Source organism: Ciona intestinalis, unplaced genomic scaffold, assembly GCF_000224145.3.
Source record: "Ciona intestinalis unplaced genomic scaffold, KH HT001061.1, whole genome shotgun sequence".
Lineage (NCBI taxonomy): Eukaryota > Metazoa > Chordata > Ascidiacea > Phlebobranchia > Cionidae > Ciona > Ciona intestinalis.
This window is the reverse complement of record NW_004191382.1, coordinates 1-15,434: the sequence shown is the minus strand read 5'-3', so window position 1 is coordinate 15,434 and position 15,434 is coordinate 1. Positions and strand designations below refer to the sequence as shown.

The following is a 15,434-nucleotide window of genomic DNA, read 5'->3' as shown; positions in this document are numbered from 1 at the left end:
GATGCTCCGCAGCGGTACTTATCCTGATCAGCGTATGTGTTCCTTGGGCAAGACACTTAACGGACATTGCTCCAACCCAGCGGTCACTAATGGGTTGTCCAAATTGTAAGCCATATCAAATAGAAATCATACACAAAGTTGGGAAGTGTGGTAACTCGAAAGCACACGAGGATAAAAAATGGTGCCAATATAATACGCGTCTGACTGCGATGCGGTGTCGCGGCACCGCTCGCAAGAAGGACTTGAATGGGCTTTTCGGGTGTTGGGTAATGGGCCAAATCTGGCCTAAATCCCAGGTCCTTGACCTCACCCATAAAGAATAAAAATAAAAGTAGACGTAACAGAAAATTTTGATACTTACTGGTTTTCCGTTAGGGCAAAATTTTTGTGTGCAATTTCTAATCATACAACCACAAATAGGGTCAATTGTATCTTGAGCAGTTTGGCCCTAAAATAAAAAAAATTAAAACAAACTGAAATATAATGTTAAAAATTATAAATAAATTTTACTAATATGATCCCTACAAATTGCCAAAAATATCTTTTTTTATTTTTACCCAAATTTTGTTTATATTAGAAGTTTAACTTGATAATAATAAAACATAAATGGCGTGTTTGTCTGCTAGGTGTAGCGACCACGCTTATTTTCTTCCAATTAAATGTAAATATGTTTTTAACTGTAAGCGTGTTTTAACAACTGTTGTTTTGTCGCTATATCCTGTCTTTTCGTTAAATATTTTTAAATACTGGATACTGTTTTGCTGTCAGTCTGCAATTGTTTTATTTACTTTAGTAATAAAGTTTCAATGACAAAAAAGAAAATTGATGGAATAAATATTATTATAAGAATATAAATGTAACTTGCTTTACCTCGTTTGGCCGGAAAACGTGTTCTGTTTCATACACCTCACGCCAGCTTACCAGTTACCATGTATGTTACTTAGTGAACGAATGAATGTAACTTGCTTTATCCTCGCGTGGTTGAAAAACGACAGTCGTTATAACACGCGTGTTTTGTTTTATACACCTCGTGCCAGCTTACAAGTTACCATGTATGTTACTTAGTGAACGAATGAATGTAACTTGCTTTATCCTCGCGTGGTCAAAAAACGATAGTCGTTATAACACGCGTGTTTTGTTTTATACACCTCGTGCCAGCTTACAAGTTACCATGTATGTTACTTAGTGAACGAATGAATGTAACTTGCTTTATCCTCGCGTGGTCAAAAAACGATAGTCGTTATAACACGGGTGTTCTGTTTCATACACCTTGTGCCAGCTTACGAGTTACCATGTATGTTACTTTTTAGATGAATATTTTTGCAGAATTTTTTTTATTTTTTTATGTGTTGCCGATAATTTGGGCATACTTTAAAAATTTCTGGAAATAAAAACTTACCGCTGGGCAAGGTGGTAGTTCCGGGCATGACTGACACACGCAATCGCTTGTATTACAACAGTCATTATTTGGTATTAGTTTCTGATGAGGACTTGGACATATTGTTGGGGGTGTGAGAGGGCATGCCACACAGGCTGTGGGAAAAATAAAATTTAAAAACTTTGTTGAATGAATGTAACTTACTTTATCCTGCGTGGATGGGAAACGACGGTTGTTATAACACGGGTGTTCTGTTTCATACACCTCGTGCTTGCTTTTAGGTTTTAAGTGAATGAATGTAACTTACTTTATCCTGGCTTGGTCGGGAAACGAGAGTCTTTATAACACGGGTTTTCTGTTTCATACACCTCGTGCTAGCTTACGAGTTACCATGTATGCTACTTTGTGGGTGATTACTATGTTTTTTTTATATATGGCTGATAATTTGGACAACCCATTAGTGACCACTGGGTTGAAGCAATTGCGGTTAAATGTCTTGCCCAAGGACACATACGCCCACAATGATAGCAGCGACGAGCCTTGAACCCATTACCTCTAGATTTTTGCAAACCACTTTGCCAGGCGCCAAAAGTACATAAAACACTTACTGCAATTAGTTATTTTTTTGCAGGTTCCTTGGTGTGAAATGTAACTGTCTGGGCATTTGCAGCCGCCATTTTCAGAACAGGTGTCTGTATTTTGCTCCAAGGGACATGAATTATTGCAGACAGTTCCGCATTCTTCATAAACCATTGGCGCATTGCATTTGTAAGCTGTGGGGAAAAATTGTTCAAAATTGTTAGAAGAAACAAACATATATAGTAGGGTGGGGGAAGATGGACACCTTTGGCACAAAATATCTAAATATCCTGATTGTGTTTTAAACAATTAACAACGATCTATGTGAGTCGTGAGGATGTGTTTTTTTATTTTTTTTTTGTTTACTACCAAATGGGACAAGAAAATAAAAAGAAAATGTGTCCCATTTTACCCCACCCTATTATAGTAATAATAATAACTTAATTTGTCTCTTCCATAGCTGTAGCAAAAATTTAGAATTTTTGTTTAAACGAAAAGACAGGATATAGCGAAATATATAAAATTTGTACTAGAAAAAAATTAACAACAGAAAAAAAATTCTGTTTTTTAAGGTTTCCCATTTAAAAATTTATATAATAGAGTGGGGGGATGGGACACCTTTAGCACATAGTATCCAAATATCCTGATCGTGTTTTAAACAGTTTTAAACAAACAATTAACAACAGTATGGAAGTTTCGAGGATACGGTTTCGTAATCCTTTAAATTTTCTATGTTTACTAAAAAATGGGACAAGAAAATTGAACGAAAAGTATCTCATCTTACCCCACCCTACTCCAACATAAAACATTTTATTATTAAGCAATTAAAAACGTAAAAAAAATTTTTCTTTTTAAAAAGAAAAAATTTTGCATTTAAAAAAACAGCTGAAGATATAAAATTTTGCATTTAAAAAAACAGCTGAAGATATACTTACCACATTCTTGCATGTTATTTTGCCATTTAGTGCACACTCCTGCTTGTTTGCAGTCTTCTGAATATGCTTTTATAGCATAGCATGGTCCCATGTTATCACATACATCGTATTTACATGACGAAATGTATGGTGCAGGGTCTATGACTATGTTGCATTTCTGTGAAAAATATATTTAAAAAAACGGCGCTATTGTGGCGGCCCACCAGGTGTGTGTGCGCTGACGCGTACACGAGTGTCTTTTTCTCACATTATCTTCCGTATAAATACCCAGTCTCGTGTTCAATCGCCCTCTTAGTTTACCGCTCACAATACAACATTCTGCACCCGCTACATTATAGCAGAGTTGGTTAGCGTCCCTGCCCTTTAACCCAGAGGTAATGGGTTCAAGGTTCGTCGTTGCTACCATTGTGGGCGTATGTGTCCTTGGGCAGGACACTTAACGACAATTGCTTCAACCAAGTGGTCACTAATGGGATGTCCAAATTATCAGCCATACATAAAAAAAACATGTAGATAAAAAAGTTTCATTCATTCATTCATTCATTTAAATAACTGTAACTTGCTTTATGCTCGCCTGGCCAGAAAAACTACAGTCGTTATAACACGGGTGTTCTGTTTGTGGTCACTATTGAGTTGAAATTATCAGCCATTAATAAAAAAAACGTGTAGATAAAAAAGTTTCATTCATTCATTCATTTAAATAACTGTAACTTGCTGTATCCTCGCGTGGCTGTAAAACGACAGTCGATATAACACGGGTGTTCTGTTTCATACACCTCGTGCCAACTTACGAATTCCCAAGTATGTTACTTTGTGAGTAAATGTTTTTTGAGATATTTTATGTGTGCCTGATAATTTGGACAACCCATTAGTGACCACTGGGTTATTAAAGCTATTGTCGTTAAGTGTCTTGCCCAAGGACACATACGCCCACAATGGTAGAAACGAAGAGCCTTGAACCCATTACCTCTGGGTTACAGACAGACGGGCTAACCACTTTGCAAGCATATGCAATATAAAATAAAAAACTTACTTTAAACAGGTTTTCGATTTTGTCGCACGTTTTTTTAGTCTCGTTTTTGCATGGAGGGGGGGTGGGGGGTTCGGGAGGGGTCACACAACTGGAGTCATTTATTTTCCAATTATTCCAAAAACCATGTGTGTTGTTTGTGGTTGGCTGTACATTGCAGTTACCTATTAAAAAAAAAAAAAAAATTTTTACTTACACGTAAAAATTAAAATTAAAATTAAAAAAAAAAAATGTTTTAATTTGTTTTTTTTTACTAAGACTAATAATATTTTTTCTGTCCTTATTACATATAGTAGGGTGGGGGAAGAAAGGACATCTTTTTGGCGTGGTCGCTACACCTAGCAGACAAACAAGCCATTTATGTTTAATTATTATCAAGTTAAACTTCTAATAGAAACAAAAGTGTGCGTAAAGATAATATAACTTTTGCAGAAAAGCAAGGATAAACAATTAAATATAAAAAAAACTTACCGCACAGCCCTTCGGTTTTATTATGATATCGTGTAATTGGAACTTTAATTGTAAAACCGTTTTCCAAGTGTTTATATGTTATAATAATTTGGACACTTTTTATGACCAGTTGTAGCGTCTCTTGACTTTTAACTGTCACTTGTATGTCACTTGTTATGTTAACCGGAGCACTAGTTACAAGGCCATTAACAGAAACCTAAAAAAATAAAGTTTTGAATTTATTTTATAAGTTTTATGTATTTTATGCTGTTTCAGGACTAATTTGAGTATTTTGTAACTTTTTAATATTTATGTTAAAAAAAAATATCCATGTAATAAAAAAATTGTCAAATTTAAAATATTTTTTTCTACTATAAACCGGTGCCAATTTAGTGGAATTCTGCAAAATCAGGATTTTAATTTGGCTAAAAAAAAAAAAAAAAAAAAAAATTGTCTAAAAAAAGTAACATTTTTCATAAAATAACAAAACATTGTTATGTTATTTTATATAAAATTTACTCTTACAAAATAAAAGGACTTATATTAATATAATAATAATAAGTTCATTTGTCTCTTCGATTACGGTAAGTAAGATTTAGAAATATTTTAAACGAAAAGACACGATTTAGCGACAAAACAACAGTTGTTAAAACACGCTTACAGTTAAAAACATATTTACATTTAATTGGAAGAAAATAAGCGCGGTCGCTACACCTAGCAGACAAACGAGCCCTTTATGTTTAATTATTATCAAATAAAAACAACACTTTCTTTAGAAAAAAATATAAAAAATTTACCTTCAAATTTTTCATGAGTATAATTTCTTCAGTTGAATTAAATCTCAAAATAATGGAATTTAAGCATTTTGTTGGTGGTTGGAAATCGCAGTTTGATATGTTGCCAAAAATTTCATACTTTGGATATGTGTTTGGCTTGGAACGAGACAGTATATATGTACAATTACCCTCAAAAGTGTAAAATTGTTTGTCAAATTTTGTAATGTGTTTAGCACCATTACCCTTGCAAACACCTGTGAAAAAAATTATTGTTAGAAAATTTAGCTTGAGGTGTATGAATACAACATGTGTGCCTGGTGTATAAGAAGACACCCATGTTATAACTCAACAGTGAGCATGAGGTGTATGAATACACCATGTGCGTCTGGTGTATAAGAAGACACCCATGTTATTACTCGACATTGAGCATGAGGTGTATGAATACACCATGTGTGTCTGGTGTATAAGAAGACACCCATGTTATAACTTGACAGTGAGCATGAGGCGTATGAATACACCATGTGTGTCTGGTGTATAAAAAGACACCCATGTTATAACTCAACAGTGAGCATGAGGTGTATGAATACACCATGTGTGTCTGGTGTATAAGAAGACACCTATGTTATAACTTGACAGTGAGCATGAGGAGTATGAATACACCATGTGTGTCTGACTGTCTGGTGTATAAAAAGATACCCGTGTATAACTCAACAGTGAGCATGAGGTGTATGAATACACCATGTGTGTTTGGTATATAAAAAAGCGTCACAAATTCACAACTTTCTGCATTATTCAACTAATTCAGTTCTTACATGGACATTTTTCTTGTTTCACACATTCCAACCCATCTAAAACCATATTATCCGGACAAAAACAGCCGCTTATGCAAGAACTATTGCAGTTTTTCTCTCTGTCTTGTGTGTTAGAATATTCCATGATATTAGAGCAAGTTACTGGGCAACCACTTCCGCATTCTTTGCAAATTTTCGGTGCTTTGCAGTTGCAACCTGTAAAAGAAGTTTCTTCATTATAACGACTGTAGTTTTTTGGGCATGCGAGGATAAAGTAAGTTACATTTATTATTAGGTTGTCCAAATTATCAGATACGTATAAATATATGAAGAAATACCAAAAAATAATCACCCACAAAGTAACATACTTGGTAACCTGTAAGCTGGCACGAGATGTATAAACACCCGTGCTATAACAACTGTCGTTTTTCGGTCACGCGAGGATAAAGTAAGTTACATTTATTCATATTAATTCAGTAAAAGATAAAAAAAATTCGTTGTTGGGTAAATAAATGTAATGTAACTTATTTTATTCTCGCGTCGCCAGAAACAACAGTCGTTATAACACAGGTGTTATGTTTCATACACCTCGTGTCAGCTTACGAGTTACCATGTATGTTACTTTGTGGCTTGTGGGTGATTATTTTTGGGAGTTTTTTTCACAAATAATGTTACATATTAAAATAAATATAAAATATGTGAAACCGAAAATGTTATATCTTATCACAGCCTTGATAAAAAAACATTACAATCTTTTTTTTAATAAAAAATATTAAACTTAATAAAAACGTTACAATTTATTTTAAACAAAAAAATAAATATAATTTTTAAATAAAAAGTTATTAAAAATTTGTAAAAAAATAGAAATATTATATTTTACCACAGCCTAATAAAAAATGTTACAATTTTTTAAATAAAAAATGCATATTTTTTTAAATTAAAGGTTATTCAAATTTTTAAAAATAGAAATATTAAATCTTACCAAACCATAAAAAAAACAATACGCATTTTTTTAATAATTTATTTTTTAGAAAAACTTTGAATACTGTTACTTACCACACCCTTGAATAGATCTCCAGTTTTCGTAAAGAGCTTTACCGGCTAGCCTGTGGCAAGTAGACACGTATTCTGCCATTGCCAAGCACTCACAGTCTCGTAATGTCATATTCTGAGCGCATTTACATATGGCATCTTTACAAGTAGCCGAATAATTTTCCGCCGAAAAAAAATTTCGGCATTTCGGAAAATATGACCTGACGAAACAAAATTTTTAAATTCAGTTTTTTGTGGTAATAATTCTCACAAGATAGGACAACAACAGTTGTTATAACACAGGTGTTCTGTTTCATACACCTTGAAATTTATAACGGCTGTCGCTTTTAGCCATGCGAGGATAAAGTAAGTTACATTCATTCATCCATAACCTAAAAGCAAGCACAAGGTGTATGAAACAGAACACCCGTGTTATAACGACTCACATTTTCAGCCACGCGAAGATAAAGTAAGTTACATTCATTTATTTAAAACCTAAAAGCAAGCACGAGGTGTATAAAACAAAACACCCATGTTATAACGACTCTCATTTTCAGCCATGCGAAGATAAAGTAAGTTACATTCATTTATTTAAAACCTAAAAGCAAGCACGAGGTGTATAAAACAAAACACCCGTGTTATAACGACTCTCATTTTCAGCCACGCGAAGATAAAGTAAGTTACATTCATTTATTTAAAACCTAAAAGCAAGCACGAGGTGTATAAAACAAAACACCCATGTTATAACGACTCACATTTTCAGCCATGCGAAGATAAAGTAAGTTACATTCATTTATTTAAAACCTAAAAGCAAGCACGAGGTGTATGAAACAAAACACCCGTGTTATAACGACTCTCATTTTCAGCCACGCGAAGATAAAGTAAGTTACATTCATTTATTTAAAACCTAAAAGCAAGCACGAGGTGTATGAAACAGAACACCCGTGTTATAACGACTCTCGTTTTCAGCCACGCGAAGATAAAGTAAGTTACATTCATTTATTTAAAACCTAAAAGCAAGCACGAGGTGTATGAAACAAAACACACCCGTGTTATAACGACTCTCGTTTTCAGCCACGCGAAGATAAAGTAAGTTACATTCATTTATCCATAACCTAAAAGCAAGCACGAGGTGTATAAAACGGAACACCCATGTTATAACGACTCTCGTTTTCAGGCCACGTGAGGATAAAGTAAGTTACATTCATTCATTTAAATACTCACTCCATGTCTGGACAATAATCCAAGTTTTCGCATTTTGAATTGTTACATTTCGACAATGCCCAAGAGCCAACAAACTCTTTAATGCTGTTAGTGATATTTTTGTCACGTTTCGTCAGTTCGTTGTTTGCATTGTTGTTGTTATCTCCACATAAACCACATAATTTTCCTGAAAAGTTTAGGTTAGTAACAGCGAGCATGAGGTGTATGAATACACCATGTGTGTCTGGTGTATAAGAAGACACCCATGTTATAACTCAACAGCGAGCATGAGGTGTATGAATACAACATGTGTGTCTGGTGTATAAGAAGACACCCATGTTATAACTCAACAGTGAGCATGAGGTGTATGAATACACCGTGTGTGTCTGGTGTATAAGAAGACACCCATGTTATAACTCAACAGTGAGCATGAGGTGTATAATTACACCATGTGTGTCTGGTGTATAAGAAGACACTTATGTTATAACTCAACAGTGAGCATGAGGTGTATGAATACACCATGTGTGTCTGGTGTATAAGAAGACACCCATGTTATAACTCAACAGTGAGCATGAGGTGTATGAATACACCATGTGTGCCTGGTGTATAAGAAGACACCCATGTTATAACTCGACAGTGAGCATAAGGTGTATGAATACACCTTGTGTGTCTGGTGTATAAAAAGACACCCATGTTATACTCGACAGTGAGCACGACGTGTATGAATACATCATGTGTGTCTGGTGTATAAGAAGACACCTATGTTATAACTCGACAGTGAGCATGAGCTGTATGAATACACAATGTGTTTCTGGTGTATAAGAAGACACCCATGTTATAACTCGACAGTGAGCATGAGGTGTATGAATACACCATGCTACTGCTTGACGCACTCGACAGTGAGCATAAGGTCCATAAAACTTACCTGCAGTACTTTGTTTAACTTCCACACGAACTTGTTGCGATCTCGGTTGCCAAAAAACAGTAAATTTTGCTCCTTTTACAACAATTTCATTTCCAACAGAGTAAATATGAAAACCATGTTTCCGAAACCTAAAATTAAGAAAAAAAAAGTAAAAAATATATAGGTGTAACGGTCATGCCTTTTATCCAAAACTTTCTTTCTTTTTTATCAATAAGCGTGTTTTAACAACTGTTGTTTTACCGTTACTACCTGTCTTTTCGCTTTTGTAAACTTTTCCGTTCTACGTTAATTTCATTCATATACATGTTTAGTCAAATTTAACTGTTTTCTATTGAGGAACTACCCTGTTTCCCAAAAATTGAGTAAAATAGTAAAAAAAAAATTATATTTAAAAAAAAAAATGTATTCATATTTTTGTCAAACTGTTTTTTAGGTAAGTAAGAATTAGGCTGTTTTCCCTAAAATTGTAAAAATAAATTAAATTTTTTTTTTTTTAATCAAATTTAACTGTTTTTCAGTTAAGATGTTTTTGTTAAAACTGAGAAAAAAAGTAAAAATGTTTCATATTTTGTCAAATTTACTGTTTTTTAGTTAAGTAAGATAAACTGTTTTTGCTTTGATTGGAAAAATAGTAAATAAAAATATTTATATTTAGTCAAATTTAACTGTTTGTTAGTTAAGAACTAAACTGTTTTTTCCAAAAATTGAGTAAAATAGTAAAAAAAATATTATATTTAGTCAAACTGAACTCAAAAAGTCAAATTTAACCGTTTTTTTTTCGGAAAGATTAAAATGTTTTTCCTAAAATTTAGAAAAAGTAAAAAATATCCATATTTAGTTAAATTTGACTATTTTTATTTTTACATACCAGATGTGGCATTAAAAGATAAAAATATAAAATAATATGTGCTAACTGTATCTATTTTTGTTCTGTATGGGTTTCGCATGGCTGAGGATCCAGATTTTGGGCAGTAGTTAAACCTTTACCCAAAAACTAAATACAGTATACTTACATTGTATGTGCTTGACCCGAAAATTGTTTATACGATTTAGAATCAAAACGGAATCCATTTATTATAACGGAATAGGAATTTTGCAGTTTAATTGTGCTTTTACTGGTTACTGTAACACTTCGAGTGCAATTGTTAAGCGAACAATCTTCTGAAACTAAAAAAACAAAACATATGTTAAAAAAAAATTAAACCTAAAAATTTTGCCGTAAAAAAAATTTTTTTTTATTATTGTTTAAAAATTTAAAAATACTTTTTTTATTAAATATATATATTTATTTACAAAAAAGTTAAAATTTCAACAAAAAACAAAGTTACATACGTGGTAACTTATATGCGAGCATGAGGTGTATGAAACAGAACACCTGTGTTATAACGACTATCCTTTTTCGACCATGCGAGGATAAAGCAAGTTACATTTATTTATTCAAACCTATTATCCCAAGAAATTCCACTTAGTTAAAAATAGTCACCCACAAAGTAACACACGTAGTAACTTGTAAGCAAGCACAAGGTGTACGAAACAGAACACCAGTGTTATAATAACTGTTGTTAAATTAGCACAAAAACCAACAGATAAGCAAGCACGAGGTGTATGAAACAGAACACCAGTGTTATTACAACTGTCATAAAATAAGCACAAATACAAAAAACAAACTTACCAATTACTTCGAATGTACCGCCGTCACAGTCTTTTGTTAATACATGGTCGCAAATGGATTGGTTATAAAAATATCCATCATAGGTTTTAAACCCATTACCAGTAAACATTATACATTCTGGATGACATTTATCAGAATGGCAGAACATAGAACCATCTTCTTGACAGACACAAGTTGTGCATCCCTGTCAATTTTTTTTTTTTTGGGAATATTTTTGGACAGTAAAATTGTTTGAATGAATGAATGTAACTTACTTTATCCTTGCATGGCGGGAAACGACAGTTGTTATAACATGGGTGTTCTGTTTCATACACCTTGTGCCAGCTTTCGAGTTACTATGTATGTTACTTTGTGGGTAATTATTTTTATTTTTCATTTTTATGTGTGGCTGATAATTTGGACAATCCATTAGTGACCACTGGGTTGGACCAATTGTCGTTAAGTGTCTTGCAGCGACAAGCTGTAACCGCAAAACTTAAAAAAAAATTTTTGAGTGTGTGTACACTTAACAGTAGGGTAAATTCAGTATTAATGTGTTAAATACATGGTAACTCGTAGGCTGGCACGAGGTGTATGAAACAGAACACCCCTGTTGTAAAGACTCCCGTTGCCCGCCACATATTGAGAAAAATTTTATACTTACATCTGAGTCTGTTATTTCTTCATTAACTTGGTAAATTTTTCCTTTGTACGTACAAACTGTTGGCCCAGTTGTTGTTGTTGTTTCTTGTGTAGTTGATGATACGTAGCCTGAAAAAATGGGCATTTTACGGTAAAAAATGCTTCTGTAGTGGTTTTTATATATAGTAGGGTGAGGGAAGATAGAACAAATTTAGCACATAATATACAATTTTCCTGATCGTGTTTTAAACAATTAACAACAGTCTATGGGAGTCGTGAGGATACAGTTTTATAATTCTTTGAATGTTCTTTGTACTAGCAATTACGACGAGAAAATAGAATAAAAAGTTTTTTTTTTAATTGTGTCTGACAATTAAGACAACCCATTAGTGACCACTGGGTTAGAGCAATTGCTGTTAAATGTCTTGCCCAAGGACACATACGCCCACAATGGTAGCAACGTCAAGCCTTGAACCCGTTACCTCTGGTCTAGAGGCAAAACGCTTACTATTTTTGCAAATGAAACATTAACGTATGCATACGTACCTGTTGTGGTCACTGCTGTTGTAAAATTGCAATTTATTTCATCGTAACCATTACAATCATTAATTCCGTCACACCATTTGTTACTACTCAAACATTTACAAGGATTAGAACTGCATAAACTGCTACCAGATGGGCAACTGCATTGACAAGAGCCACAGCAAGTTTTTGGATTGAATTTCACATATTTTTGTTTTTTTTTGTCACAGTTTTCAGGTTTAATTTCACAATTTGGCATGTTGCAAAGGGTATTGCCATATGAGCAGTTACATTCCTTGCAATTTCCAGGTTTACCAGTTGTCCACGTCTCATTCTGTGAAAGTAGTAAAATAAAAAGAGAATTGAATGAATGTAACTTACTTTATCCTTGCGTGGCTGGAAAACGACAGTTGTTAAACACGGGTGTTATGTTTCATACACCTCGTGCCAGCTTAGGATTTACCATGTATGTTACTTTGTGGGTGAATATTTTTTGGGATTTTTTATGTGTGGCTGATAATTTGTACAACCCATTAGTGACCACTGGGTTTGAGTGATTGCTGTAAAGTGTCTTGGCAAAGGACACATACGCCCACAATGGTAGTAGCGACGAGCCTTGAACCCATTACCTCTGGGTTAGAGGCAGGCGCGCTAAACAACTGTGCCATAGCGCTGAATTAAAGATTTATTTGTGGTATTTATTTTAAAATTTGTGTTTCAATTCAAGTTTAACTTGAAAACAATGAAACATAAATGGCTCGTTTGTCTGCTAGGTGTAGCGACCACGCTTATTTTCTTCCAATTAAATGTAAACATGTTTTTAACTGTAAGTGTGTTTTAGCAACTGTAGTTTTGTTTCTTCGATTACGGTAGTGAAGATTTAGAAATATTTAAAATGAAAAGACAGGATATAGCGACAAAAAACAGTTGTTAGAACACAATTACAGTTAAAAACAAATTTACATTTAATTGGAAGAAAATAAGCGTGGTCACTACACCTAGCAGACAAACAGCCATTTATGTTTAATTTTTATCAAGTTAAACTTCTAATAGAAACAGAAGTGATACAATGCCAACAGAAAACTAACCTGGTAGTATGTGCCCTCATATGCACATGGACAGAGCTCTTCAGGAATACAGGAACCATTGAAACAATAATGTTCTTTCTCACAACTTAAGCATGATGTTTCAGGTGGCATGCCTTTGCATGCTAAAATCTGTAAAACAAGAGAGTAGGGCTCTAATGAATGAGTACGTAATGAGTAAATTTGAATCAATCAGCACAAAATTTTTATTTAATAAAAAGGAAATACGTTTTAGACCACTTTTTAGCAATATTTAGATAATAATAATAGAATAAAAAGCATTTTCTTAAATATAGTACATCGGGGGAAAATGGGACACCTTATCATTCTATTTTATCGTCTCTTTTGGTAGTAAACAAAGAACATACAAAGAATTTTAAAACCGTATCTTCATGACTTCCATAGACCGTTGTTAATTGTTTAAAACACGATCAGGATATTTAGATATTATGTGCTAAAGGTGTCCCGTCTTTCCCCATCCTACTATATCATATGGGTCCGGTGGTACGAAAGCGTAACAAAAACTAATTGTTTAATAAAATATATATATATTTCGCCTAAGTAGCATCGTCAGTCTTTTATTTCATGAATAAAACATTTGTAATTGTCTGTTACGTTTTCGTGGGACCAGATCCTTACTGTATTTCTTTACACAAGAGGAGCACCAGATCAGGGTCAGATTTGCCGAATTTTTTACAGCTATTTTAATAAATAGACAGACGAGTCTTTAAAAACTGTTACTAAATTTGAATAATTGATATAGGCCTCACAAAACAGTGTTGATACAATCACTTTGTTTCATACACCTCGTGCCAGCTTACGAGTCACCAAGAATGTTACTTTGTGAGTGATTATTTTTTGTGGATTTTTTCATTTTTTATTTGTGTTTGATAATTTGGACAACCCATTAGTGACCACTAGGTTGGAGCAATAGTCATTAAGTGTCTTGCCCAATGACACAACGCCTACAATGGTAGCAGCGAAGAGCCTTGAACCCATTCTGTAGGTTAGAGGCAAGCGACTTACAGTACTTTCTGTTGTTGTTGTTCCTTGTACAGTTGTTGTTGTTCCTTGTACAGTTGTTGTTGTTTCTGGTACAGTTGTTGTTTCTGGTACAGTTGTTGTTTTTTGTACAGTTGTTGTTCCTTGTACAGTTGTTGTTTTTTGTACAGTTGTTATTTCTTGTACAGTTGTATAGCATGATTCATTAAAACATTTCAATTGTATTTCAAAATCTGGGCATTTAAAACTTGAATTTGTACACAATAGACCAATGTCTAAGTTGCAATAAATTCCTTGGGCGTTGTTCCTAAAAAAATACAGAAATAGTGGTGTCTTGCACAATTGGTTAGCGGGCCTGCCTCTAACCCAGAGGTAATGGGTTCAAGGCTCGACGCTGCTACCATTGTGGTCGTATGTGTCCTTGGGCAAGACACTTAACAACAATTGCTCCAACCCAGTGGCCACTAATGGGTTGTCCAAATTATCAGCCACACATAAAAATGCAAAAAATCCTCAAAAAATAATCACTCACAAAGTTACATACATGGTAACTCCTAAGCTGGCACGAGGTGTATGAAACAGAACACCCGTGTTTAACAACTGTCGTTTTCCAGCCATACGAGTGATTGTTATTTTTTTGTGCCTGGAAAATGACAGTCTTTATAACACGTGTGATGTGTTTCATACACCTTGTATCAGCTTACGAGTTACCGTGTTTGTTACTTTTTGGTGATTATATTTTGGTATTTTTTAGGAACGACCGAGAATAAGGACAACCCATTAGTGATCACTGGGTTGGAGCAATTGTCGTTAATTGTTTTGCCCAAGGATTCATACGAACACATTATGAGCAGCGTGGAGCCTTGAACCCATTACCTATGGGTTAGAGGCAGGCACGGTAACAACTTTCCCCCGGCGCTGGAATAATTACCAAAACAACTTACCTATTAAGTTCGACTTTTCCAATAACAGTTCTACATTGAATAGACTGTGGCAATTTGCAAGAAAACAGTTCCTGGTGCAGAGTTATAGATTCATTATCATAACCATAAACGTTTTGTTTTAAACTGTGGTACCCGGTATACCATATACATGGGTTTTGTATGCCTGTTGTTGTTGTTTGTGTTGTGGTTGGTTGTGGCGTTGTTGAATGTGGCGTTGTTGAATGTGGCGTTGTTGAATGTGTTGTTGTTGATTGTGAGGTTGTTGATTGTGTCGTAGTTATTTGTGCTGTTGTTGCTTTTTGTGGTGTTGTTGCTTTTTGTGGTGTTGTTGCTTTTTGTGGTGTTGTTGCTTTTTGTGGTGTCGTTGCTTTTTGTGGTGTCGTTGATTGTGGCGTCGTTGATTGTGGCGTCGTTGAACTGGGGCGTCGTTGAATGGGGCGTCGTTGACTTGGGGCGTCGTTGATTGGGGCGTCGTTGATTGGGGCGTCG

At 34.3% G+C, this 15,434-nt stretch overlaps 1 protein-coding gene across 1 annotated transcript in view; it reads right to left on the bottom strand.

The window, feature by feature from the left end:
* LOC101243406 (hemocytin-like) overlaps nt 1-15,428 on the bottom strand; it is an 18,343-nt gene extending 2,915 nt beyond the window's left edge. Inside the window, exons 1-18 of the mRNA XM_018816899.2 lie at nt 14,946-15,428; nt 14,026-14,308; nt 13,003-13,131; nt 11,939-12,248; nt 11,415-11,521; nt 10,772-10,955; nt 10,113-10,266; nt 9,100-9,227; nt 8,196-8,361; nt 6,996-7,192; nt 5,961-6,155; nt 5,170-5,402; nt 4,394-4,589; nt 3,926-4,086; nt 2,893-3,049; nt 1,987-2,151; nt 1,400-1,533; nt 362-448 (exon numbers count right to left, since the gene is read on the bottom strand). Coding sequence (XP_018672444.1) covers nt 362-448; nt 1,400-1,533; nt 1,987-2,151; nt 2,893-3,049; nt 3,926-4,086; nt 4,394-4,589; nt 5,170-5,402; nt 5,961-6,155; nt 6,996-7,192; nt 8,196-8,361; nt 9,100-9,227; nt 10,113-10,266; nt 10,772-10,955; nt 11,415-11,521; nt 11,939-12,248; nt 13,003-13,113 — 2,685 coding nt within the window. The 5' untranslated portion in view covers nt 13,114-13,131; nt 14,026-14,308; nt 14,946-15,428. The remainder of the gene's footprint in view (nt 1-361; nt 449-1,399; nt 1,534-1,986; nt 2,152-2,892; nt 3,050-3,925; nt 4,087-4,393; nt 4,590-5,169; nt 5,403-5,960; nt 6,156-6,995; nt 7,193-8,195; nt 8,362-9,099; nt 9,228-10,112; nt 10,267-10,771; nt 10,956-11,414; nt 11,522-11,938; nt 12,249-13,002; nt 13,132-14,025; nt 14,309-14,945) is intronic.
* Between the last annotated feature and the right edge of the window lie 6 nt (nt 15,429-15,434).